Consider the following 27093-nt stretch of genomic DNA (forward strand, 5'->3'; position numbering starts at 1 on the left):
TGCACGCACGCACACACATGCACACACACAAAATAATGCAAACAAACTGGGCTTTACTTTTTCAACATACTTGATGATGAGGTGAGTTAGGAAATATAGGCCAACTTAAGTTAAATGATAAACCTATGCAACTTTGTTGCAACCGATGGATATGCACTTGAAATCTGCTGTTAATTTACTGTCGTAATATTTCTTTTAAACAATTATGATTTGTGTTATGGGGAAGGGTACAGATTTTTTCCCTTGTTTGGCGACATAATAATTACACCTATATATGCATGCTTTTAAGTGGCTCCAAGTTCCAGTAATGATTCACAAAAACGTTACATTTATGCTGCTCCGTACTGGTAACAATACATGCCATAAGGCCCTAATCAACCTTCTGTCCAATGCTAACTCTTACTTGTCCTGTTAGGTATTACAAAATCAGGTAGCCTGCTATATGAGATCTGAGTCAGTCACATTCAGAAACAAACCTGCCTCCTTGTATAAATGTATGGATCCAGCACAGAAAATTAAATCCTCTAGCACACATTAATTATGTCTATAGTTCCAAAATAACAACCGGTGTGAGGGCACTTGCAATTGTCATACAATTACCACAACTATCAATATAATCAACATCACTAAAATCTTCATAAACAAAGTCCATTGAGAACACACACTGAGGCATACAGTTGATTACTTCTGGAGTGAGAATAATCTATAATTAATTTTGGCAGAGATTAATTCACACATAAAATAATAATAATTATAATCAAAAAGGCTTTCAAATGAAATTAATGGCTTATTTCTGCAGGTTCGGGAAAGGTGACTTTGACCACTTTTTGGACTCTCGTGGATGAGTAAACACTGTAATTGCACTTTAACTGACAACGTTATTGTACTCGGAATATTTGAAGGAAATTATACTACCACTGCAGCATCTGTTACATGATAAATTTGTATCATTAATTGTCTGAAAATAACAGCAAAGGGCAATTATTTCAAATTTAAACGTGCGCCAATTTTACTACTAACAACAGCAGTTTAGGGGATAAATGTGTCCTCATTATGAATTCATTAGATGGCCCGTGCAAACAAATCATTGAGTCGAACAAAAAAGAAGAGAAGATGGCATCTGTGTGCAACTCCTTCGGCCTTTAGCATGCCTGAAGTCAAAGCTTAAGAGGAAGAATTAGAAAGACCACATTTGATTTTTTTTTCTTTAAGCAGAAAAAAACATTCTGCATTTCTGCTGCAGCATTATAGTTACCTGGTGTTAAAGTGAAAAAATTATGACTCTACAGTAAACCTGTTCATTGTGTGTCGGGACAAAAATAACATCAAATTTTTAATCATTACATTTTCTACACAATAAATATCAGCACATATATCATTATTATATATTCAAGATATGCATTTTACATATAGTTTTCCTCTCAGCTTATATACATCAGTTTATGTACAGTCTTTGTATTTACACAAGGGGTCAAAGGTCACTGAACCTGAAGCACTTGAAACAAAGTTAAAAGAGAAAGACATACGAACCTAAAGGCAGTGTAGTCATCCATCCGTTATCACTCACTGTTACAGCACTGGGGTGGGAACTAAAGTTACTTTTCGGTGTGAACAACAACAGTAACACTCGCACAAAATAAAGCACTGCCATTCTCAGGCCCTTGGTAAGAAGCAGGTCGATCGATATTGGCTTGTCATGCAAACACGTCGTGGTGCTTTCTAAATAAATAATGGATGCAAGAAGTACAAAAACTTGAATCATAATAACATTCTTCTCTTACTGTGCTGGTATAAAGTGAGTTAAAGTGAGTTCACCTAAAGGTAAATTTCAGACAGAGCACTGTAGCTGTACTTGCGACAGAAGAGGGGAATTTAAAATGGGGAGTGGCACTAAGAAAAACAACGTTAAATGTTACTCTGGCATGCAAAGCCTGTCTCTGGGGCTCCGCATATTCCTAATGTGCACAAAGCTTGAATACCCTGTGAGCAATAAAATCAGACTACGCTCTCGCTCCGTGTTTCCGTTTCACCCTGAGGATGGGCTTTGCTCCAAACCATGTCAGGCTCTGAGTTTCCCTAACCAAATATTGTACAACTTGCAAATATCATATTGCAATTTGATTGCATGTTCTAATAAGGCAAAAAGAAACTTGAAAACACAGAAATACAGACCACTGCATTAAACGACAAAGCAAAGCTATAAAAAGAAATTAGAAAAAAAAATCTTTTTAATGCAATACTCATCTAAATTCCAGTCTTTCCTCCTAAAGGCAACTGTTCCTCCACTATGGCATTTTGGTGTGTTTTTTTTTTTCTTTTTTCTTTTGGTAGTTGTAGTCACACTAATTTACTAGCAAGCAGTTGGAAAAGTTCAGTTTGTTTGCAGCCTGTAGCAGATGTGAGGGAGGGTTCATTTTCTGGTTGGCAATGGTGCGGCCAGTGTTTTTCCATCGGGCCTTGGCGGAGACAGTTAAAGAGTATGTACAGCCATAGGGGTTCTGGAAATGATGCCTATGGGTGATAGGTCATAGAGTGGTGCTCTGGGGCTCCTCCTCAGGCACACCATCCCCCTCTGGATCTGTCACTGCCATGGACCTCCTGCAGGGGGCACCGCTGAACTCATCGATGAGGCTGTCCAGATTGACATTGATGGAAGGGATTTCATAATTGAAGATATCTAATGGTGAGGATGGGAAAGGTGAGTATGGTGAGCAGAATAGTGTGGATGGTGATAATGAGCACCGGGAAAAGGAAGAGGAGGAGGAGAGGGCAATATGACAATGAAAATGGAGTGTAAAAATGAAAGAGAGCAGAAATAATATTAATTGTTTTGAGTCTGAACTCATGGTAAGTGGCATATGATCGAAGGAATCAGTAGATTACATGTGCTTCACATTTTACAGTGTGGTGCTGATTATGTCAATAAACTTGGTAGAGGCTAGTGTAGCGAGTCGCTGCCTTTTGTGTCTTTTGAGACAGGAAGAACAGATATTCTGTCAGATAAAATACAATAACAAGTCAAAATGACTGCACAGTGACAAATTACATGTTTACAACAGTGGACAGATAAACATCAAGGAGGCAACAGGATGTGTGTGGAACTCTCTGGAAAGAAAATGGCACCAAGACACCAAGTGGGCTTAAAGTAAGAATGGAGATCTCTAGAGGACTGAAATTAGTATTTGCTGTGAATATAGATACTCTTACGTGCTGCTCCATTTAATGGAAGCGGCAGATCCAAACAGAGACGGATGGCTACTCCTGTGTCGGAATGAGATGGAGTGTGGCAGTGTAGTAAGAGGAAGCAGAGGTTATAAAAAGCGATGAACCTGCCAAAGGAGGAGTGGGGGTTACCTGTGACCCCCCTGATACGAGTGGCAGGGGCGTTGGAGATGTCTGCCAGCATAGGGCTGGGAATGGGGAACAAAAGGAAAGGGGCTTTAAGATGAAACCGTTGTAAGCAATGGCATCTGCAATGTGAGCGCAGTGTGATGCACTCTGGGAAGTCCTTAAGCCGTGCATTATTGGTTGAAGACAGTGCAAGGAAAGTACAGCCAACCTGCTAAAAAAGGACGGGGATTATGATTGGGCATTACAGGGTAGGTATGTTTGAGGCAGGCTGCAGGAGACCCCAGAGGCATCCACGGTACGAGGCCAGGCAGTGAGATGGAGTATATGGGGCGGGGGCGGTCTGGCTTACCCTAAAAGTCCCCCTCACACTTAGCCCACACTGAATCCCTGGCCTCACACAGCTGCAAAGTACACAATAGTAGCAGGGGGAACAAGAGAATGATAAATATAACAAAGTGACAAAATCACTGGTGTATATATATTGACAGAGCACCTCAGTTTGAGAACATCATATTGTAGCTTTATCGTTGGGTTTGTCTGGCTAGGTTTCCACTCCTGCTACCCAGTAAGAGATGCTAGACTGGTGTGAACTGTGTAAGCCTCTGACCTACCTCTGCCAAGTGGGGGTCTGGGTAACACAGATAAACAGAGAGCACATGATGAATCTAATGGCAACTTTCATACAAGCAGGACGAGCTATGCTTCTCTGATGTTTCCACACATTACCCAGAAACATCATCACATAACACAAGCAATGAATACATTGTTCAAGAGATTTCCTTACTACAGTAGCACAAGAAATGCTAATATTTACATTTTCTTATCATTCTCAGGCATCTGTGTCTAAAAGGCAACTTGTATTCATTCGGACATTTGTTTGGGAGCAGTCAGTAAAGGGGACAGGTTTGTCTACAGTGACAGGTTCTACAGAGTCCTACACTCGTCCACCGTCTCCATTGGACAGAGCCACAGCGAGTCTGAGAGAGGGCCGCTGCAGCCCCACCTGTGGGGGTGGCGGTGGGGGTGTTGTTGCCAAGGGTTGATGTTTACCTGTAGACATGCTCTCCCCAGGAGACAGTCCATCCAGGAGGCCCTGCTCCATGGGCTGAGGGACTGGGGCCACAGGTGGGCCAGTTAGCCCCGGAGGGGCTATGGGTGGCTGAGGAGGGGGCAGGCTGGGTCTCTGCCTGGGCTTAGGGGCAGGCCGCGACTTGGTGAGTGTCCCCGTCAGGGAAGGCGGGGACGAAAGAGAGTGGGGTGTACCCAGTGGGGTCTGCCCAGGGGAGGACGGTGGTACTTGACCTGGAGGACATGCCAGTCCATAAGGGGAAGGGGTGCTAGGAGGTGTAGGGGACAGGCTGACTGGTGACGGCTGACCTGTGGACTGGTCAGACATCCCTCCAGACTGGCCGTATGGGACCTTAGGAGGCACGGGAGCCAACTTCTTGGAACCTGTTAACACACCATAGTCATATTAAAGTTACCTGTGGAAATACGAATAAGACATGTTTAAAACTTCAATGTCAATGTCAATGAAAGCACATATTACTGAGGCCCTGACCTTTGCGCAGGGTGTGTGGACTGTGCTCTGTGGAGTGGGGAGACTGGCTGCTGCTTTGAGGGCTACTGCTGGGGGGTACTGTTGGACCTGCGACCTGGATGGCTTTGTGTCCAATTACAGGGGAAAGCTCTTTACTCTTCAATGAACTGAAAAGGATGGATATATATTATTATGTGAACATATAAACATATAAACAGTGTTTTGGACTCATCGCAGTCTACATTTACAGTCACTACACCATCATCACCATCATATACATGGCTGCTTCCACTGTTAATAACATTTTTCTAATCTCAAGGAAAGCAGTTCAAAATCTCAACACCTGTTTGTTATTTTTTTAATAGATTTACAAAAAGTTGGTGCACAATATTCTGTATGGATGCAGATGCTTTCAATCCCCCTGCAACAAAAGCTACTTCTGGGTGTTTCCTTATTCACAAGGGGTTGCCACAGCAGGTAGCTCTACATATTTGATTGGGCAGATTTTTACAGCAGATGCCCTTCCTGATGCATCCCTGGAGGATTTCTGTCTCCCTCTTAAAAGGAATCATGGCTCTGTTGCTTGGCAAATGTGTAAACCACTACACTATAGAAAAAAATAAGACAAACACTTCAAAAAATAATTGAGCAATACCAGTATATTGACTATATATGTGCTAAGAAACTCAATTACTGGGATGTGACATTCATTTTCACGAGTGATTAACAAACAGAAAAATTCCACCTGGGCTTGCAGAACGTTTGCCAGATTTAGTAAACAACAGGGTGTGAATACGGATTGAATGTGTCTTTGGACAGTGACAATACACTCAAAATAGATGAGAGACACTTCATGCAACTAGATATGACTGACAAAGTATTAACTGAGTACATAAATGAACCGAAGTCGAGTGACTCTAAATAAACTGCATGAACAACAATAACAAATAATTGCTTAAAAACGGTTTAGAAACTTTGTTTTACATGACCCATTTGAATACCCCCCCCACCCCCTCCACCATCACCACCACCACAAGTAAGAAAAAAACAGACAAACAAACAAAAAATAACACACTTATAGAAGTGCCATTTAAAGTTGCCATCTAATTAAATGGTATTCGTTTTAGTTGTACATCTTCAGCAGACTTCCGAACCACAGGTCATCAGCTTTCCAAATCACAGGAAAAGTGTTAAAAAAACAAGTTCTGACCACAGACAGAGATTTGGTGTAATGATTCACACCGTCCTGTTTGGTAGTAGCACCAAAGACTTCTGACTCAAGAAACTATCAGAGGCAAAACTGTAAAACTCAGCACTTTGGGTCCAGCTGGAGGTACTGCACTGTTAGGGTTCCCATTTTGCTAATCTCATAAATCCTTAAAATTCTTCAAAAAAAACGAAGAGGTTTTTCATGTACTGTGTGCTGGTTAGTAGAAAAACTGCAGCAGACTTGACAATAAATACATTTCTATTCTAGTTCGAAGCCATTCCTTGTGTATTTATCATCTACTCAATAACAGCAACAAACTGAGCGCTATATAAGCCAGTAACATCCTTGGTTGCTAGGCAACCCAGCTGACAGGCATCCTGAGACAACCTGTGTGTTACAGAATCTCAGCTATGCAATTTGATGGGAGAGGTAATAAAAAAAGAAAAAAAGAAAAAATATGAGCCAGCGAGCTAAAGGAGAAATACAGCTGCCACTCTGTGATGCATCCATAGTGGCCAGGCGTGTGTTGTATTTACCTAGTCAGCCTGGGGGGTCCTCTCTCTCTGGCACAGGGGCAGGCAGCCCACGGCGGGGGCGGGGGCACGGATGAAGGGAGGCTAGGGGGGTTGCCAAGGCTCTGGTCATGACGGGTTAGTACCAAGGGGGTTTTGACGTAGAGGGGCAAAGCATTAGTGTCTTGTGGGGGGGCATGCGACATGTCACCAGGCGGGCTGTGTTTGGGGAAGTGAAGACAGCTAGGTTTGGGGTTCGAATTGATGTCAAGTGACGAGGAGGAGGAGGAAGAAGAGGAGGAAGGGGGAGGAACAGGGGGAGTGAAGCCAGACCAGCGCATTGGGGGTGGGGGTGAGCCAGGCGGCTGGGACTCTGGACCTGGTGCCACAGGGCGAGCGCAGGGCGGGGGTTTGGGATAGAAGTGGTGGGGGGCAGTGTGGCACATAGAAGTGGGGTAAGGGGGGGGTGGACGGTCCTCCCCTGGGGGCGGGTGGGCATGAGAGGTGTCCGGCCGATTGAGCGACACGTTGTCTGAGCTGTAGATATTAAGAGAATAGACAGCACAAAAGAAACAGCTCTATTGACTGAACAGGGAAACGCACTGGAGCGATATAGGATAAGCTGTTTGGATGATTAAGGTGTGTTAGTGTGTTAGTCAGTTCGAAGCCGAAACCAGTTGGCAAAAAAAAAGTGCTGCATCTTGCGGTGGGCAGTGGGTACACAGTCAGCTTATTGCAAATACAAAGACAAGCACAAAGAAATAGCAAAGAAAATTAAGTTTCATTGTGAAAGAAAAAATGATACAGTGTGTAGGACTCCCTCTGTGATCACCTTGTGTCTGCACACTGCATAGAGCTGTGAGGATCCTTCTCTGGAACCAAAGTGCTGGTCTGCAGCTTTCAGTAATACCAAGTTGAGTTGATGACTGAAACTCTCCTCACTGCTGGATATGGAAGCCCTACCCGCCTTAATCCTATATGACTTGTTTGTATCGCAGGTCCTGCAGTCAGCCCAGGGCAGTGTGAAACAGACACAAAACCCTTTCAAAGGCTGAAAGAGCCACAGGAAATGGGGGTGGGGGGGAGAAAGACAGCCAAGCCAGAAGCCATAATATTTCTTGTCTGCCACATAGGCAGAGCCAGTGACCATGAGGTGATTACTCATGTGTTTAATTGTGATAATGATACCAAAGAAATTGTGAAATCAGTCTGCGTGTCAACAGAAAAATAACTAATTCACGACCAAAGCTGAGAAAGCCAAGCCACAACAATGGGATATTGGATAGATTAGCATGCACGCAACAACTAGCAGGTTGAAGCTTTGCGTCACGTAGATAAACAAAACTTGTTTATACAGTATTAGGACTAAAATCCTTCAGATTTGAAAAGAAATGGGCTTTTTTTTTGGCAAATTTTACCCACAGTGACCTGACAAATGGACACAAGGACAACTCTAAGAATGTGTGATGTCTGAAAACAAATTCAGAACAGAATGCGACATGAACATGTTGAGGGAGATACTCCAAAAAAAAAGATGGAAGCATTGCATATGAATGGAAGCATGGTTAACACGGCCAAGAACCAGTGCAAGATGATGGTAATGATGGTGATGACAATAAAAACGAACACGGGTGGATGCATGGAGAAGCGAGGGCCAGGGTCTCCACGGTGACTTACCAAACCCTTTCTCCAAGTGGAGGTGTGGCAGACGGAGAGATGGCAAGCTCTCCGGGCTGCTCGGGGATGAGTGTGTCTGCAGGGGAGCCGGGGCCTTGCATGCCTGGAGGAGTGGAGGAAGCCTTACGCGCCAGGGTGGATGAACCCTTACGAGACACCCAGGAGGTATCCATAACCCTGACGCCCATACTGGAGACAAAAACATGTACAGACTCATGTGTGACATCAGCAAAACTCATGTGAGGCAAGTGGGGATAGTAAGGAAAGAAGTCGTGGGAAGAAGGAATGATACAATACCTTTGTATCTTCCTAATGCTGCGTTAGTAAGGGAGAAGAGAGGCAAAAGTGACATGAGGTCATAAGTAATGCAGACAAGGGTCACAAAATGTTTAATATTTGATATGAAGCAATGATTATGGCAGGGAGATGAGTAGAGGGAACAGTAAAGGGATTCAGAGAGAAAGTCAGGTCATAAAACCAGTATGTGCTAATCTGCTGAATGCCATTTAGAGGGTTATTTCTTCCAATTAAACCTTTATAGTCTAAGAAAAGCTCAGGCTTCTCCCCCACATTGAATAGTTGCTTAAACAAATTTAGATTGATGCCTTTAGTGTTACATCCTTTGTGTTCACTTGATTGGGGTGTTTTGTTCAAGGTGTTGGTTCTAATTTCTCCAGTGATATTCCACCGTCTCAGTGAATGAGTCATGCCAGGTGACGTGCAATCCAGACTGTGAACGAGGAGTTGGGTGTGGGAGGATGGGATTGGAGAAATATTTCCTCTTGAAGAAAAAAACCTAGCAGCTCTCCATCAGAAACCTGTTGCCATAGAGACCATGCCATTCAAACTTATTCAGCCCTACGTATTTAAATGAGGGCAGTTTTCAGGCTTCTCTTGATGAATCCTGATAATTAAAGGTACACCTGTATATATTACGGTGAGATAAGATATTTAACAAGAAACTGATTTCTGTGCTGCTTATGAAGGCTTCTGACTCATCCGAATGAAAACTTTAGATCGGAGGATCTTAATGTGCAAACGCTGCTCTCCTCAAATATAAGAATTCAGTATCTGTTGCCTGAGAAGAGGCGTGGGTGGAAAGAGAGAGACTGAAGGAGAGTGAGAGGTGGGTAGCAGAAGTGAGCACTTGGCATCATACCCATCTTTCTTGTAAAACTCCAGCATCATGTTGTCAGTGGCGACACTCAGTGGGCGTCGGCTCTGATCGTGCTGCTGCTTGCGATCGGATTGGTCCATGTCTGGTGAGGGCATAGAGCTGTAGTTGGAGTTGTGGTTGGTGTGGATCGGGCTTCCATAGCTGCCTGTCAAGTTGAACTCAATCTCTGAGGCAGAAGCAGACACACCATCAGCATGTAGTCTATTATACTTACAGTAATGTTTAGAATTGTGTGCGTTTTGAGTGCACACAATTACTCCAAAAAACCCCACAGTTAGTATGAAGAACTGAAATAACTATAATAAAATTAAGATTAAGCTATGCAACAAATACAGTACTAAAATGACATTTTAATGCTTTTTTAGCATATGAAAGTCTACAGAGAACATCCAATCAATAACAGTTAATCTTCAATTTAAGTCACATGCTGCAACATCAGCATTGCACTGTGCTGTGAATCAATGTATAATAGTAGTTGATACACCAACCAGGTGCTGCTGTTCAAATCCACAAAAATGAAAAAAAAAAAAAGATGTATACATTTAAATATCACCAGAGTGAGTTTCTTGCAGTCCCTTCAACATACAGAAATATGAAACATCAGTGGTTCTTTTATTTCTGAAGCGTGACAAAAAACAGGCATTACCTTTGTTAAGGGTCCATAGTGTCTTGTCCATTGTTAAGTATGTTTATGTATGTTTTTTATTGGGTTAGTCAGTTTGCTGTATTGCTGTATGGTGTTTGTTTGTATCATTATTGTCTTGTATTATCAGGTTGGGGAGAATAGCCATGCAACCATATGATTTTTGAGATGTTTGCATGATTATGACATGCAAAACTATGTCCATTTGAATAAAGCTAAACACTTTTTTGTTCTGGGCAATGTTTTTATCATCTCAAATCCCCTAATTGTTACTTACAATGATATAATTTAAACAAGAAAACAGATAAGATGCCCAGCGCAGTTACAATTTTACATACATAGTGTGTAATCCCCACCTCCAGGGAAGAACCAGTCAGCATGCTGAATGATTGGCTCGATGATGCCAACAATCTGTAGGGACACGGTCGTCATCATCTCTGTCATGTTCCTGGATAGAGCAGACAAGTGAGCTATAGCAGAGTCACTCAATCGTTGGTTTAAATCCAAAGAATAAAATTATTAGTTGCTTTAAGAATACATACGGTTCATTGTGTGTCCAGAGCAAGTTTGGTCCAAGGACAATAGCCATGTTACCAGGAGTCATCTTGTTAGCATCCTGATACTCACTCAGCTTGGCTAAGAATTTGATCAAATATCTGTAGGATTGGATAAAATTAACTGTGCATTTTAAAAGTATAACCCACTGTTTTTGGTTAGATGTGACATGTCTGCTTGTACCATTTACCGATTATAAAGTAAAAAAAAAATAATAGCAGCAATATTAGACGTGCCACCTGCAGGCAGTAAATAAGACTGTAAAACAGCATGAGTTATTGCCTGCAGGAGGTACAACTACGAGTACTGCAAAGACATTACAGTAATTTTCTTGTCAGTGATTCTTGTACTTCTAAAGTTGCTGATCCTGCTGTTAATATTATTTCCTGTAGGTGGCACAAGTTGAGTAGATATTTGTAGGATTGAAAGGATTTCACCCGGATTTTCACTTGGATGTGGTCCAGTTTTGTTTCTACATACTTTCCCGGTTTTTGATCTCCTAATGTTTTGTTTATGATAGTAAGGCTACACTGAAACATGTGCAATCCTGCAAATCAATGGGCAGAAAATCAGGGAAAGAAACTGACCTGAAATTGTTTAAGTTGTCTGTGGGGAGTTTTTCACATGTTGCCATCAACGCCTGTAGTCTCTTGTCAATGTCTTGAATGCTGAGGAAATATAAAGTTATTACGGTTTACTGTTGCTCTACTTCTTTATAAATTTCATCATTTTTCTTTTTGACAGTTAGGGGCCCTGTACTAACACGCTGAACTGGTTTCTATTTTTAATCACTGCCAATGGCACAATTTGAGAAAATACTCTTAAGAGTACAGCAACTCACTTGGAGGCTTGAATCCATTCATCATAAAGTTCAGTGGTCATCAGTGGATCTGGGAGCTCACGAAGGTATGATTTCAGGGCCCCTGTGGGATTAAAAAAACAAGGACAGCGTAAAAACTGGTCAGCTCTTTGAAAGAAGTGGAGGGTTGTTTTCTCTCTACTGGCGAGCCCATGCTCCATATCTCTACTCCCCTCTAGCAGGCCCTCATAGCTAGTGCATCTGCCAAAGTCAGACAGCTCAACACAGATTTCATGCTAATCTGTGAAATGAACAGCAATATCTGAAGAGAAAGCTCTTGGGAAGATAATGCAGAGGAAGACATTTTCCAAAGAACCACATTTGCAAAGTGCATTATGTCCAAAAAAAGACTGCAAACACTTCAGCTTTTTACAAATGAACTTTTGATCATGGAGTGAAAATAATTGGCTGTTTACAATTTAGCCTCTAACAATTACAGAGAGTTGGGATTGTTGTTATGGAAATGTGCTTTGAACAATGCATTTATGTGGGTGTAGATCACCTGCGATGGCGTGTGGATCGGAGGAGTACTCCTGCACATCAAGAACTCCACAGTCCAGGGACGCTTTCAGCTTCTTCAGCTTGGAGGCTGATGGAGCCACTCTAAAGAGGCCCTACAGCCCCCACACAGGAAACACGTGATGTGTAATTATCATATCTAACACATCTGAGCAGGAACACAACGCAGATTTTGAATATTTCCATTAAATGTTAATTATGGACAAGTGATTCATGTATATGAGCGTTTCTTCTACCTCCTCTTGCATGCCGCACTCTAGCAACATGGTGACACAGGCTTCGATGGGGAAGGCAATCTCTCTCCCACTTATAGTCAGGTGTTCCTCCAGGGACTTGCCATACGACGGCTTCTCCACCCACGCCTCTGCAATACCAAACAGTGCCCAGAATCACACGTGGATAAAAACAACCCTATGCATCATGTCTTTTGTCTAGCAATTGTAAATTAACCATTAATTAAATATCAAGGTGCATAACTGTTCCTTAATTATGTTGTTATGTAACATGCCAGGCCTATTAGTGTATTCTTTACTGATCATCTTGGTATTCCTTCGGGTACAGAAATGGAGCAGATCTCAACACAAACACACACACATAGCTCTTGACACAATGCATGACTCACCTTGGTGAGCTTTAATCTGGGGTAGGACACTATGAAGAATCTCTAATGACTTCCTGTGATATTCTGCCTGCGTTTCTATCAGCTACAGAGGAGAGCAGGGGGAAATAAAATATAAGATAATGCACCAAACAATTATGATTTTAAAGTCATCTTCAGTGTTTACTACAGCTTGTGCTTAAACGCAAAAAAAATCTGATTCTTATCAGCCGCAACGTTAAAATGTCCGGCAGGTTAAGACAGCAACACTCATCGTCTTATTCATTCATTCACTGACACGTAGTACTCATCGCTGCGCACCAACCACACCCACCAATTCAGACAATGACATGCCCTGAAGGCAGTGGCTTCAACCAGTAGGGCAATGCTAACCGCCAAATAACAAACCCGCTCGGACATGGTTTTAATCGACACAACAAAGACACCAAGGCGTTGACCTAACCGAGCCTCTTAGAATCCTAATCTGGATATGCCAGAGAAGGCCTGATCACAAAGAAGCCAAAATATCAAGTTTTAATGCCACATGTCCTGTCCATACCCCAACAGGTTAGAAGTGACAACATGAGTGGGACCTACATGATATGAAGCAGTTGTGTAGCTCCCATATTTAATGTTGTTGGTGTAAATGAACTCTTACACCAAAAGACAAAAAACAAAACAATTTGCCAATTTGATGACATATTTGACTTACCGTCTGGAAGTAGTTTGCATAGTCTATTTCTTTGGCCATGAAATTGTACATATCTGCTGACAACTGATCCTGAAAAAGAAAAATCGTCTTAAGGAAATAATCTCACTAACATCATAGATAGAACTTTAATATCATTCCATGACTGTGGCCCATTTGTGTCTGATTCATGTGCAAGTGTTATAAATCAAAGAGGAGGGCAAAAGTAGCTGGATGAAGGCATGATATACACGTAGCTCTGATCGTTGACTCACTCTGCAAATTTCCATCCGATTGGCTGTCTCCTCCATCTCCTCTCTTAGGGACTCAGACTTGGCACCGGGCTGCAGAGTGCTGGGGTGACTGGATGACTTGGATGACTGTTGATATCTGTGGGTAAATGAAGCAGTCGCCCCTGCTTTAGACATTCCAAGTTTTTATTTTAGCAATACACTAACCACAGCAGGTTTTAGCCTCACTGTTTGAACACTGTTCACCTTGTTCGTGCTGAGTCCATGTCCAGGACAAGTTTAGCTAAGTGCTTCCTCTGTTTCTGGATATTAGGAATGTCCACCTGAAAAAAAAATCCAAGGAGTTAATATGAAAACAGTCAACTCATTATACTTTGTTTCTGCTAATAGCAATGGAAATAAAAACACCAAAATGCAACTTTTAACTGGTACATTAAAATAACACTATCTGCTCACCTCCGCAAGGACATAAAGAGGCTCCACCACATCTCTCTCTATCTGGTACTCAAACTGAATGAGTTCCTGGGCGAGCTTCTCCTCTGTCTCCCCACAGAGCTTCAGCATTTTTCTGTTGGTAAAAGCCAAGCACAAAGTCATAAGCAATCAAATACAATTAAACACAAGGATAATAAGGACAGAGAAGAATTCAGCTGCCAAATCTGTAATTAAAGATGACTCTGTGTGTGTGTGAGTTAAGCACAGGCGTATTAGTAGTCACTAACCCCAGGAGAGAGTCTTCCCCCAACACTGCAGCCCCTTCTTCCATGCATTGTGCCAGGATGGTAAGCGGTAATTTTTTCTGACGGTACATAGAAAAAATGTTACACGCACTTCTGTAAACTTCAACAGTTGCCAGCAGGACTGACGCCCGTACTCACAGAAGGTGACTTTACAGATCTCTTCTCCATATCAGTCCCCTGCTGACCCTGCAGGCAGGCATTCAGTTTTTTGTGAGTGCTGTGTGACACCTGCTTGACCAGATCTAGGCGTTTCTCCACCTGGGAAAGCACACGCAGAGCAGGTGAATGTGCTTACATGCACACATGTATCCTCACAGATGCAACATAACTGTCAGCTCTAACGCAGCATCATGAATCAGCACCTGCTCTCTCTTCACGGTACATACTGACAGTAAACCTGTGATATTTTAAAAAAGGATTGAAAAAAGGCAAGCTTTCTTGCCATTTCTTCAATTAGTCTTCAGGAATAGTTCTCTGGGCTTCTTGAAGGACATTTAGAGCTCTTCTTTGAATTTTGGCTGGTTCTGTTCTGTGTCAAAATAATAAAAGGGCAGCCCTCAGCCCTGACCGATTGGGCAAGATGGGAGGAAAACAAAGAAGCAAAAAAAGAAATCCTCTGAAAATGGTCATGTTTGAGGATTTGACTGAAAATAATTGAAAAAGCAGCCAATGTCCAAAGAAAAAATACAAATAAAAAACACTTTGGAAAGCTGGCAGAACTGTGACTCAAGTGCACTTTAAAAAAAGTACAGAATATATAGCAATTAAAGTACATTGTTCCCAATGTACCATGTGGTGATTTTGACGGACATTATTTTTGATGTTTAATAATCATTATCAATTTATTACAGACTACTAATAATTCACTGCTGTTCACAGGTGCACATATATACACATCTGACATCACAGCTCCCATACACATCTACAGCTCACCTGTAGAAGGTCTTCGCTCAACACCTCTGTTTTTTCTGCTCTGTAAAGATAAAAAAACAAACAAACATATATATTAATACGTTTTCTTTCGTATTCTTAAATCCACAGAAACATGATTGCATGTGGCAATTTTATCAGTATGTAGGGAAAGATATGGGAATCAATTCTAGACCAATAAAACATTACTGCAAGATAGCAGAAATTCTTGGAAAATGTTCATTCATCATCTTTCCTATGCAGAGCTTATTAAATTTCATATATTAAACACTGCATTCAAGAAAGAGAAGCAAACTTTCTCACTGGGAAACTAACCCATGGTTTAAAGTATTCGGCTTCTCTCTTCCTTGTATTATTTTATGTTATTTTTTGTTTTCTGATGAAAACAAATGAAAGGAATTATTGCACAATGCGCACAAAGAATTACGAAGCTTTGGTATGCTCTTAATTGGGTAGGCGGCATCTTGGTGCTTCCATATACACACAGAACAGCTGCCACAATCACACAGTTTCTGATTCACACAGGAGAAATAACATCAGACATGCTACCTTTTTAAGTTCTTGATGACATGCCAGTTTAGTTTTGAATAATTTAACACATTTTACAATTCTTGCGTGTCTTTCTCAAAATGCTGTGGGTATAGAAGGCTCATTTACCAATGTGGCAATGCTCCAAAATTTATAGGCCGCATGCACACCTGCCTCTTTGGTGTAAGTGGGTGAGTTTGTGTAAGAATGCAAGTGTCTCTTTAAGTTATCATCTTCAACAATGCATAACAACAGCACATTAAAGCCGCCGATTCAAATGTGTTAATTCCCACTGCATCACATCCTACTAAAAATCCAGCAGATGGGGATTGAGCCAAAGACTGAAGGAAAGGGCTGCAGAGCAGATGAAGCAGATAAAGCTACTCATCCGGAGAAGTGAAAGAGCCATTAGTTCAGAAAAGAGCAAACCACTGGATTTTACAAATACATGGTGTCAGCTCAGTTCAATCAGCTTTCATTTTATGACTTTAGTCAGCAAGGACATTTTCCATATAGCTTAACATGCCGTTTATGATCCTATAAGAAAAGACAGAATAGCCACTTGTCTCCTAAGAACAATTTTATTGTACATTTTCTTTTTTGTGGTAAACTATTACAGAATCTGACACCAACCAAACTTTAATGCATGCAATATATAAACAATATATAAGGAATACCTAATGTGGAGGTTAACATATGCTTTCTGCCAAGAAACAGGGATCGGGCAGACCATCTGACCTCCTAAAATGAGGCATTTTCAGATCCCCAGCAGAACACAGTTACTTGGGACTTCCCTTCCTGTACACACAGCCTCTTCCTGTGATTGTGCCCAGACTATGCCCATGCCAACCGCAAATAATGAATCTGAATTTATCTTGGCAAAGCAAATTATATAAAGGACCTTGGTTTGTGCAATAATTGTCATGAGCCAGGGGAAATAATTCAGAAGCATATTACCAAAATGCTGTTTTCATGTATGTTATCAAACAGGCAACATAACAGCTCTCTAAAACTGTTGCTAAAAAGAGGCAAAGTATGAAATGACTAAAAAGTGTCTAATGTTGACACACAGTTGTTTACACATTACCAATAACAGAAAGCTGAACTATTGAGACATTAGCATCTCCAGCCTCAGAGAAAAAAAAAAGTGAGCATGGAGCCATGGGAACTGGGTCAAATCATGTACCAGTGGATCTAATCACAGCCAGCCTCTCGGAAAACTGCTCTACTCAATGAGCTAGGAGGCAAAATACAGGAAATGTGTGTGTGCATGTCTAAGAGAGAGCGACAGAAAGATAGCAAAGCAAGAGATTTCTGGCGTGATTTATAAGGATAACTGCGATCGCAGATTGCAGATTACATGACAAAGGGAGGACAAAAATAACCCAAGCAGCACACTAAAGTTTGGCACCGTTCTGCTGAACACTCCACCAGACAAAAAAACTCTGAAATGCCATGGTTTATGAAACAACCTCCCATGCAAGACTGTATTATGTACTGAAAGTAGGTAGTTGCTCTGCATTGTCACTGCCACTGTCTATTGCAGGCTGATCAGCTGACTGGATTTGTTGTTTAAAAGGAGGCAATAACAATTTAAATCATAGACATCTAGCATCCTCAAGGACCGCAAGCGGTGTGGCTATTATGACCTAGACATCAAACAGATTGGAGTCTATCTTCAAAGGCAGCGCTGTCTTGTTCTATGAGTTTGTTTGTTTTCAGAGAGTGGCATTTCCTCTTAGGAAAGCAGCATCGCACATAATCTTGCTGCGAAGATGCAGAGAAAAAGCAGCATTGTCGAGACATGAAAACTGGGGGGTACTGAAGTTTCTTGGCCCTACCGAACCTGATGTAAGTCTAGCTTCAGGGACAGCTTAGAGGTGAGGACAGATGTTCTTCTCAGCAAATATCGTGCAAAGTGAGACCTGGGAGGAAAATAAAGACGTGGGAGAGTTGGCAGCCTCGCAGGTGGTATGCTCATGGAGGGAAAGGGAGACGTTGCCAGGTTTATGCCAACCATCTGCCACTATGCAGGCATTCCTTTACCTGGAACTGGTGATGACTCAATACAAACACGTGCACAGTCATCTAAAAATATGCAGGTTAATGAAGTAATGTTCAAATTGCAGACATTTATTACAGTCTTGCATGCAAAATGTAACACTGGTGAAAAGGACTTCAAATCGGAGCAATGCAAACATGAACGATCCCAGAGAGCGGAGGAAGATAAATGAGTTGACACAATATTTGCGCAAGATGATCAGCTGCCAGAATGACAAACTTTTTCTACATCTGGGAGGAACATTAGCAAAGAGCTGACATGAATAAAAGTCTAGGTAAGGTCTGTTTAGGACATATTTGTAAGGTTTCAGAGATTATAATTCGTTGTATTTCTGTTAAGTTGCAGTTAAAATGTTAGCTTGCATCTATATATTTTTATCTCAAGCTGTGTCAATGTTGGACAGCTGCATCGTTAGCCCCCCAGCACTGAGCATGGTTTATGAAAGCATAAATAATCCATGCTGACATAATCAAAATGCGAATAAAGAAGCAGCCGCTGTCTAGAACATATTGCATTGGTAGCGAGCCAATTGCTGGCTGTTGCTGACTTTCAGTTTGTCTGAGATTCAGCAGGACAAAAAGGAAAAAAAAGGTCATTATCTGGTTTGCTCACACTGCTAGCATGGCTAACAAAGGCCCCTACTCTGAGGCCTGGAAGAGCTACACTGGATGCTAGGTCTTGTACTGCTAGGGGAGGGTAGTGGAGCAGAATGGTGGCCCTGGGCCTCAGCGGGGCATTGCACACCCTGGAGCGCTGGCATGAGATCCACAGTCAGTTATATACATACACACAAGCAATGACACACACAAAAACCCACAATGGTGTTTATGCTTGAGATGCTCCGTGAATATTTCTCCACTGATTGCTTTTTGTTTTCTCTAGACCTGCATCGTGCATCTAAAGGCCCAGTTGGTTTCTACCCAAACGATGAGGCGGGGCAGGCGATGGGATACGGGGTTACTAAAACAGAAAAACCCACTTACTGTAGTTGTCCACTAAACTAGGTCACAGTTCTGTCAGGTATGCAACTGTGAGCACATACATGCACACAGGCATGCACATATACACACACACATGCGTCCAGAGAAGGAGTGAATGAAAGAGAGAGTGAGAGCCTGCAGTGTTCAGTAATGTTTCACTGGAAACACAAGCACTGAGTTATCTCTAATAACTTTATTCATGGTGCGCTGAATAATTTCGACAAAAAGGCGCGCAACAATGTGGCTTAACTGTGTTTTTACACTTGTCATCTTCCGAAAGACAGACACACACACACACACACACACACACACACACACACACACACACACACACACACACACACACACACACACAGCAGCTAAATGACTTCAAATGCAAGCAAACAATAAACTACGACAAAGCAGCAAAGGTCAAAACAATCCTTTACTTAGAAATGAAACCTTTTTTTTGCCACCTTTTTTGTTAAAGCTATAAATTTCTTCACCATTTTGGGAAATGTAACATGTGCGCTGGCAGAGTCAAACGAATGTGATGAAACAGCTAATACTAAATGAGCGTTTCTAGGCAACCAAAGCAAAGGAACGACTATATTTGCTGTGCACAAAAAAAAAGGAGCTGGAGAATGATTAAACAGCAAAGGGGAAAAAGCAAAGGGGAAAAAGAGGTAAATAAAACAGGAAGTTGTTATTAGTAGATCAGTGCTTCCTGTTCTGAGCCTATTGACATTCTTGAATGGACGGAAGTGAGCATGCTTAAAGGGAGTCACCCGTCTCGTTTTTCTTTTTAACAATGCCAAGCTTGTCCAGTTCATTTATAGCAGTTTAGTACTAAGAATTATATACCAGAGAACTTTATGTACAGTGGTATCATCATAAATTTAGCCTTTAGTGATTCATTCTCTGCATCCCTGTTGGAGATGATATCATGAGCAACAGCCTGGGTCAACCCTAATACTTTGACATGTCACGTCAAAATATTGATGCAGCAATGCTATTCTACTGCTTTCTCTTGCAATCCAGTTATTGAGTCACTGTTAAACAGTTAAACAGCTTCCCTGACATTTTGACTTGCTATTTTACGGGTTTTTGTGGGGGGAGGCCTCTCAGATAAATGAGGGTAATGCGAATGGAAACTTAAATGAAGAAGAAGATATTCACAAGAGGAAAATGGTGGATGGTGGTGGAAAGCGAATCAGATCTCTAATTAGCTCAACTGACACATTACTGGAATGAACAATAATGACATTACACACACACACACACACGCTCACACTGACATTAAAGCGCAGTGAATAAATACACAATCCCTATTTCTTTTTTTTTCTTTTCTTTTATTTTCTTTTTTTTTTTTTTTACCAATTTAGGGCAAATTACTTCAGTTACACAGATCTCATTATGTATCAGAGAAGATTGTCTTGTGATATATTGCAGAATTTCTGTGACACCATTATTATCATGTGAGTTCTTCTATTTGCCACCCTGCTGTGTACATGATCACTTGTACAGGAGCCAGGTCAATAGGGACAAAACGAAAATAAAACTCCACAGGAGAATCTGGATCTGATGGGATTAATCAATCTCCTTCAAAATGTTGCAAGTTTTGTTGTTTGTTCTTTAAAAAACAAAACAAAACAAAAATAAAAAATCAGTACCGAGTTTTTTAGTTGATCTTTAGTACAGGGGCTCTTTAAGAGGTTAGTCTTTTGAATGAATCAACACGAGTGACATGGAGAGGGAGAAACAGCGCTTCTCTCTGATATTACATCATCTCTCTTTTGATGGCCAAAATGGCCCCTTGACAAAGGCTCTTTATCTCTACCATACCCTGTAGTATGCTGTCTCTGAAAGGCACTGATGGGGATATGGGAGGGTTACACTTATTTAGCAACGGCTCTCGCATGATCTAGCGCACACTTAATGATTCACTTCTGACTGTTGATGGCTTCATAATAATTCATAACACCATAATGTCGTTCCATGTTCAGCTAGAAATGATTACAAAAAAGACAATAACAGCAGTGAATCAGATTGTGAATGCAACTTGCTCCAAGATTTCTATGGTTCCAACCCAGAGAATCAAGGCTAAGAGGAGGAACAGAGAGCTGAGAGGTGGGGGACGCTGCATTTTCATGCAACAAGTTACCTGTCAGCGACCATATGCCCTTTTAGAGCCTGGCACACATTCTCACCAAGAGGTGTGAATGTGTTAATCTTGCACTGAATTTAAAAACAAGCACAGACACCTACTTCTTATTCTAACAGTAATTTGTTTTCAGTGTTAATATGGTCAGCTACATATTAGTGCTCAATGCTGTTTCTGCCCCTTCCTCTCTCTACTTTATACAGTGCAGTGAGAAAGTATTTGCTTCATTGCTTATTTATTTTGTGCATATTTGTCACACTTAGATGTTTTAGATAATCAAACAAATTTCAATAGTAGAAAAACCCAACATAACTCAAGTAAATACAAAATGCATTGTTTTATATGATGATTTCATTTATTAAGGAAAAAACGACAACAACTTATCCATACCTACCTGATCCTGTGTAAAACAATAATATGAGCCCTAATCATAATAACTTGTTGCACCACTCTTGGCAGCAAGAACTGCAATCACGCGTTTCTAATAACTGGCAATGAGTCTTTCACATCACTGTGGAGGAATGATGGCCCACTCTTCTTTGCAGAATTGTTTTAACTCAGCCACATTGGAGGGATTTTAAGCGTGGACAGCTTGTTTAAGCTTATATCTCAACCTAATATTAGTACTAAACTTCGATTAGGTCACTCAAAAACCTTTCAAATGTGGACTTCCTGGTGTGTTTTAGATTGTCCTGCTACATAAGCCGAGTGTGCTTGAGCTTCAGGGTATGAACTAATGACCAGACATTTAACTTCAGGATATTCTGGTCGACAGCAGAATTCATGGTTCCATCAATTACATCAAGTCGACCATTTCCTAAAGCAGCAAAGCAGCCCCAGAGCATCACACTGTTTGACCACCACCATGTTTGACTGTTGATATGATGTTATTTTTTATGAAATTCTGTGTTAGTGTTACACCAGATATAACGGGACTGAAACCTTCAAAAAATGTGGACATTTTCCACATCCACAATCTGTAAATCGGCCACCTGCGTGCTTAACAATAATTCATTCGCCTACTGCGTCAGAAAAGAGATAGAAACCGAGTAAGAGACAATGCATGAAAGAGAAAGCAGCCCACAAATGACTGCCATTTTCAGATAATTGCATTGTGGATTGGTGAGCTAGAAGGCACAAGTAAGAAGAATGCATCTATCATAGAGGTATTTGCGAACACCACAAAGGTGGCAGAAGCAGAGTGCAAAGATGGAATGTGGGTGTGTTAGGGAATGAGATAGTCCTGGTTTTTTTTTTTGTATCTATATGTAAATGTTACTGTGCAGGAAATCATATTCTTACAGTCTTGAATCATAGAATCTTTTTAACAGTCTGTCCTAGACCTACATAGGACAGTGAGTTGGGAATAGAGAAATAGGTCAAGAGAAATGAAGGGTGGGAGCTGGATGAACCAATATAATCTTTTGCTTGCTTCCTGTAAGGACACCAAAAAATTAGAATGTCTTTTTTTAGACAAATGCAAACACTAAAGTACAGGAGAGTTTTCACGGAGACTAAAATCTCAATTAAAGGTTAATGTCCAAAAATAATATTTATAATACAGGTCTCTCCTGCTGTACCAAAACACATTTCTGTTAGCACTAAAGTATGCATGGCTGCACACCCTTTTGCTCCACAGAGGTAATTGGTCAAGCTGGTGATCACATGACATGGGTCTCACCCAGGCAAGCTGCAGCAGAAGCAGAAGCAGCAGCAGCAGCCGCCTTGGAGAGCCAGAGGGATGCTGACACAGCACACCTGAACACCAACCCCCAGCTAAAAGAAGACCTTCATTATAGACTTGCCATTACAAATGCCAATACAAGACAAAAAGACGAGCAGATATAGTAAAAAACAGTTATTAAAAAGATATGAGTTATGAGTCTATTCTTAATAAAGAAACCTACAATAAATAAACTAAAGCATAATTTTATTATTAAATCTTGTTTCTAAATGATAAAATGTAACTCTACATATTCTTAGTAACAGGACCTGTCACTGGTATTATCAAATCTAAAGAGAGCACTGAGTTTCAGGGGGACCAAAGGCCATACCCACAGAGAAACCCTGCTCCAGTCTGAGGATGGTTAAAGCTTGAGTCAGCAGAACAGTTAATATGAAGCCTGTTTTCACTGTTTTGGCACTTTATTCTTTCCTATAGGAGCCCTGCATTACTCACAGGACAAAACCAGCGGAATTAAAAGACAGCTCAGGGGTAAAGCTAAATCAAGTCCATTTTACTTAATGCACTATATAATAGTATACCTTCTGCAAGAGCAGTGTGCAAGGAAGAGCAGCAAAATGACATTGGCATGATAAGACTGTTTCTTGTATAAATGCTTGTAAAAGTCCAATAAATCTGCACATTTGTGATATGTACACATTTTTCCCACTGTCCGACACTAACACTCTAAGGCATGTAGGTGCAGAACACCTGGATCCACACATAGTGTATGCATACAGCATACGTGTTTACTTTATTGGTGGTAATATCAAGAAACATTTATGTTACGCGGTTTAATCTAAATAAGAGCTGTTTAAATTTAGCTCTCCAAATGAACCATGCTTCAGCACCTCTATACACCTCTTAAAATCCTTCAAATTATAAGTGGTGGAGAAATACAGACATAGTTACTGAATGGAGACACCTGCTCTTTTCTAGCGAAAGAAACCTCAAAACAAACAAAACATGATCGTCAAACCAGCATGATCGGGTCATTAGTTGCTAGATTTGGTTTTTCCAGATAGATAGTGATCTATCTCCATTGGCATAGCCAGTGTTTGACACTGTTCAAGGTCACCACAGGGTCAGATCCATTACTTCTTGATCCAAAGATCAAATCTCTGACTATGGTTTGAGAGTGGCAGTTCTTGTTATGGACCACTGTTATTATTAAGAGCCCAGCAGGGCTGTCCGGGGAGAGTTATGTTCCTCATTATCACTGTGGTACAAACAGACCAACTTAGACAGCCCCAGAAATGAGCTAATTTTCTACTTACACTAGCACCACTTGGACCATCTGCATTAAATAAGCTGTATATGTGCACGTACACATGCATAAAAGGAAAAGTGCCATATCTTCTGTGGCCATCTGAAGTCCTCCAACCTGCTTGCCCACACACATATCCAGAATCACACCCACACACACAAACACTCTAATGAGTCACTAGAAGAAATGATGATAAAAAAGACTGAGGCTAGAAAAAGCAGTATGACCTATGGGGAAAACAAAAATGATAGCACCAACACAGCCTGCAATGTGTGCCCCTCCGCATAATAATAATAATAATAATGACCCACACCTCCTGGTCCTAATCCCCCACCTCCCCTCCCACCCCCCTGCTGGGCAGAGAACACCTTCTGGCCCAGCGCTGCTTGACAAGCTGCTTTCCCTGAACACAGAGGGTGGGGGAAGACTGATAAGCCCACTGGATCGGTGTAAAATGTCACCGGATTTCAGAACCATTCAGAAGCAGAGCAAGAACATGAAAAGATTGGACGGTGAGGACAGAGGTGGAAATCTGTCTTCAGAAACCCCTAATTTAGTTTTAGCACGTTCAGTGGAATGGAAAACCGTCCATTTAAACTGACACATATCATTCCAGAAGCGCATCAGGGAGGCGTGATCACGACCTTCAGGAATTCACGGAGTGGATAACTCACGCCTAAGAGGTGCTTCCCTCCTCACAGCTGATATCACTGCGTAATAAAAACATTGCGCCTTTTTCTCATTTTCCCCTCACGTCGCAGCCCACACTGCATCCGTCTGCATCACGTTTACCTATCGACAGGTTCGGTGACAGGAGTCTATTTTAATCACGACATAACTTGGCAATGCCATATTTGTCAAACTCCACCGATGATACTCTGTCATAAAAATTGGGTCGTCACTATTTGATGGTCCATGTCGCTGTGATTTTCTATATTTAACATATTTCCGTGGGCAGGTTGGAGCTACTGTGGCAATGCGCCTACACGCTGCCTATGCGGTAGCCTATTCCAGTTGGTATTACACATAGAACACTTAGGGCGTTTTGAACATGAGGTATACAATATACTTCAGTAAATAAGCAAAAAGCGCAAAAAGGGGGAAAAAGGGGCAAATTAAAGAATGAAAGTCTGTTTGCATTCATCCGATTCGCATCCTTCTGGGGCCATGCAGGGGGGTTCTCCTCTCTTTGACTTGGCCAGTCGCGACAATAGCGCACGGAAACGGTTTCCTTACCTTCCCACCGTTTGGTTGGCGAGCTGTCGCATCCGATTGAATTGCTTCTTCATCTTGTATTTTCTCTGTTAGCACCTACGAGGGGAAATATTCCGCATTACTTCTCACAATACATATCTCCATCCTCCACAGAGGTGCAGCACAAATTCCAATCTCCCATTCCCCCCCTTTCCCTCATCGCAAGCTGCCAGCGCCGAAGAAGTATTCCACGATTACATATTTTCAATTGATAGATATATGTATATTTTTTGCACATCTATATTTGCTCCATTGCCTGCGCAGGGATGCTGGACCAGTCCACCGCGCGTACACACAGGCAGGGAGCGACAGCAGTGACAAGTAGCGGCTGCGCAGCAATGCAGTGTGGGAAATGTAGTGTATCTATGGCTGACTCTTGAATAAAGACTCTATTCTTGCCGGTTCCTGTGAGCTATTAGGCTTAAACGGATCAAATGTGTATTCATTTTTGCATTTTTGTATTTATTTCTTATGTGTGTGTGTGTGTGTGTTTCTGTAGATATCAGTGGTTGCCTATACTGGTCCACTGAAAGCGTGAAGGGAAGCCCAGTTAATTACTGATTGATTGGTTGATTGATTGAGAAAATTTTACTATTCATTTGTATTTTTATTTTTACCCTTATGGCAAATTAAGCTGCTACAGGAGTTTCAATAAGGAAACGTGCACTCAAACCTCCACTAATAGCTCAATTACTGTAAGTCAGCCTTGGCCACAACCCCATCTAATGTCCATTATGTGCCAATACATTGCCAATTCACCCTTTTGTTGCATTTGCACAACATCCCCATCTAGTGTCATTTGTTTGCCAGTGCAATGTAACTACATGGCACATGTAGTATTAAGTTATAATATTAAGGGGGAAAAGTTAATTATTACGTGAAAAATACGAAACTTTGACTGAAGTTCTTGTGCTCATAATGTAATTTTTAATGACACTAAGAATAACACACATATTTCTGAAATATATTTTCTGTCCTATAACTGGTTGGAGTGCAGAACTGAAAATATCAACTATGAAGGGGTCTTTCTATTTGTCTCCTTTGTGAAAGTTAAAAGTAAGGGCATAGGCTTTGTTGCATCTGTGTTATGGGCTCTTTGCTGCTTTTAGGGTAACTGTCCAGAAGGGAGCAGTCTTGCTTTATAAACCACTTAAAATTTTCACAGCTGCAGTGTGAAATAACAGTGTTAGCATCATAACGTCTGGTATGTTCCCACATTCAAACAAAAATGATGTGTGAGCTCAAATGTTTGGACTAGCTGTACTTGTCTTTTGTGCATGCTCGTCTGCTGAGTTTATCACATAAATCCAAAACTTGCAAATGTAAAATGCATATTTATTAGTCACAGTGTCATTGCTGCTTTTTTATTTATTGCCTGAAAGCACTGTGCAAACCTTTATTCAAGGGAAACACTGCTAACAATTGTGACTACAACCTACGACACATCATTTTGCGTTTTTCTTTTCTTCTTAATGCTAAGCGAATACTTATAAATTAAGCTATAGGAAGCCTATGGATAGAGCTATCATAACAAAATATGTCCCTGCATGTCAGTTCACAGCACAAAGCAGTTAAAACCTCTGACTAGGAGTGACGCCCTCTGGCTTAGTGTCATATGCCTTAATGGGCCAACAGGTGGGGTACACGCTGCTGCCATAAGGTTCAGAGGCCTCGGGGAGTAAATGATACAGAGAAATAGCTGTTTTCTGCCCTCATTAATCTCACATGTTGGAAATTGAGAAGGGCGGGGGAACCTTCAGCCTTGATCTCAACCTTTTGACCTTGTCAGATCATTTGTTTTCATTAGTCCGCACTCAGATGAACTGGCCAGTTCCAGTTCAGACACCTACCCTGCCCCCTTAAAGAAGGGAGGATTCCTAAAAGTA

The 27093-nt window shown here is 41.4% G+C and overlaps 1 protein-coding gene across 2 annotated transcripts; it reads right to left on the reverse strand.

The window, feature by feature from the left end:
- arhgap44a (Rho GTPase activating protein 44a) lies at window positions 1–25479 on the reverse strand. Of its 2 annotated transcripts, XM_080906561.1 has the most exons (22): window positions 25190–25479; window positions 15254–15293; window positions 14459–14578; window positions 14303–14379; window positions 14037–14148; window positions 13827–13903; window positions 13605–13719; window positions 13354–13422; window positions 12666–12747; window positions 12280–12407; window positions 12027–12138; window positions 11507–11588; window positions 11253–11333; window positions 10653–10766; window positions 10467–10558; window positions 9450–9633; window positions 8588–8605; window positions 8291–8479; window positions 6638–7150; window positions 4913–5058; window positions 4402–4803; window positions 1–2677 (listed from the first exon to the last, which is right to left on the reverse strand). In XM_080906561.1, the coding sequence occupies exons 1-22, from the start codon at window positions 25240–25242 to the stop codon at window positions 2526–2528; spliced, it is 2958 nt and encodes a 985-aa protein (XP_080762687.1). In that variant the 5' UTR covers window positions 25243–25479; the 3' UTR covers window positions 1–2525. The 2 variants fall into 2 exon arrangements, with proteins under 2 accessions (XP_080762687.1, XP_080762686.1); XM_080906560.1 differs by lacking the exon at window positions 6638–7150.
- Between the last annotated feature and the right edge of the window lie 1614 nt (window positions 25480–27093).

This window comes from Rhamphochromis sp. 'chilingali' (assembly GCF_963969265.1).
Source record: "Rhamphochromis sp. 'chilingali' genome assembly, chromosome: 15".
Classification (NCBI taxonomy): domain Eukaryota; kingdom Metazoa; phylum Chordata; class Actinopteri; order Cichliformes; family Cichlidae; genus Rhamphochromis; species Rhamphochromis sp. 'chilingali'.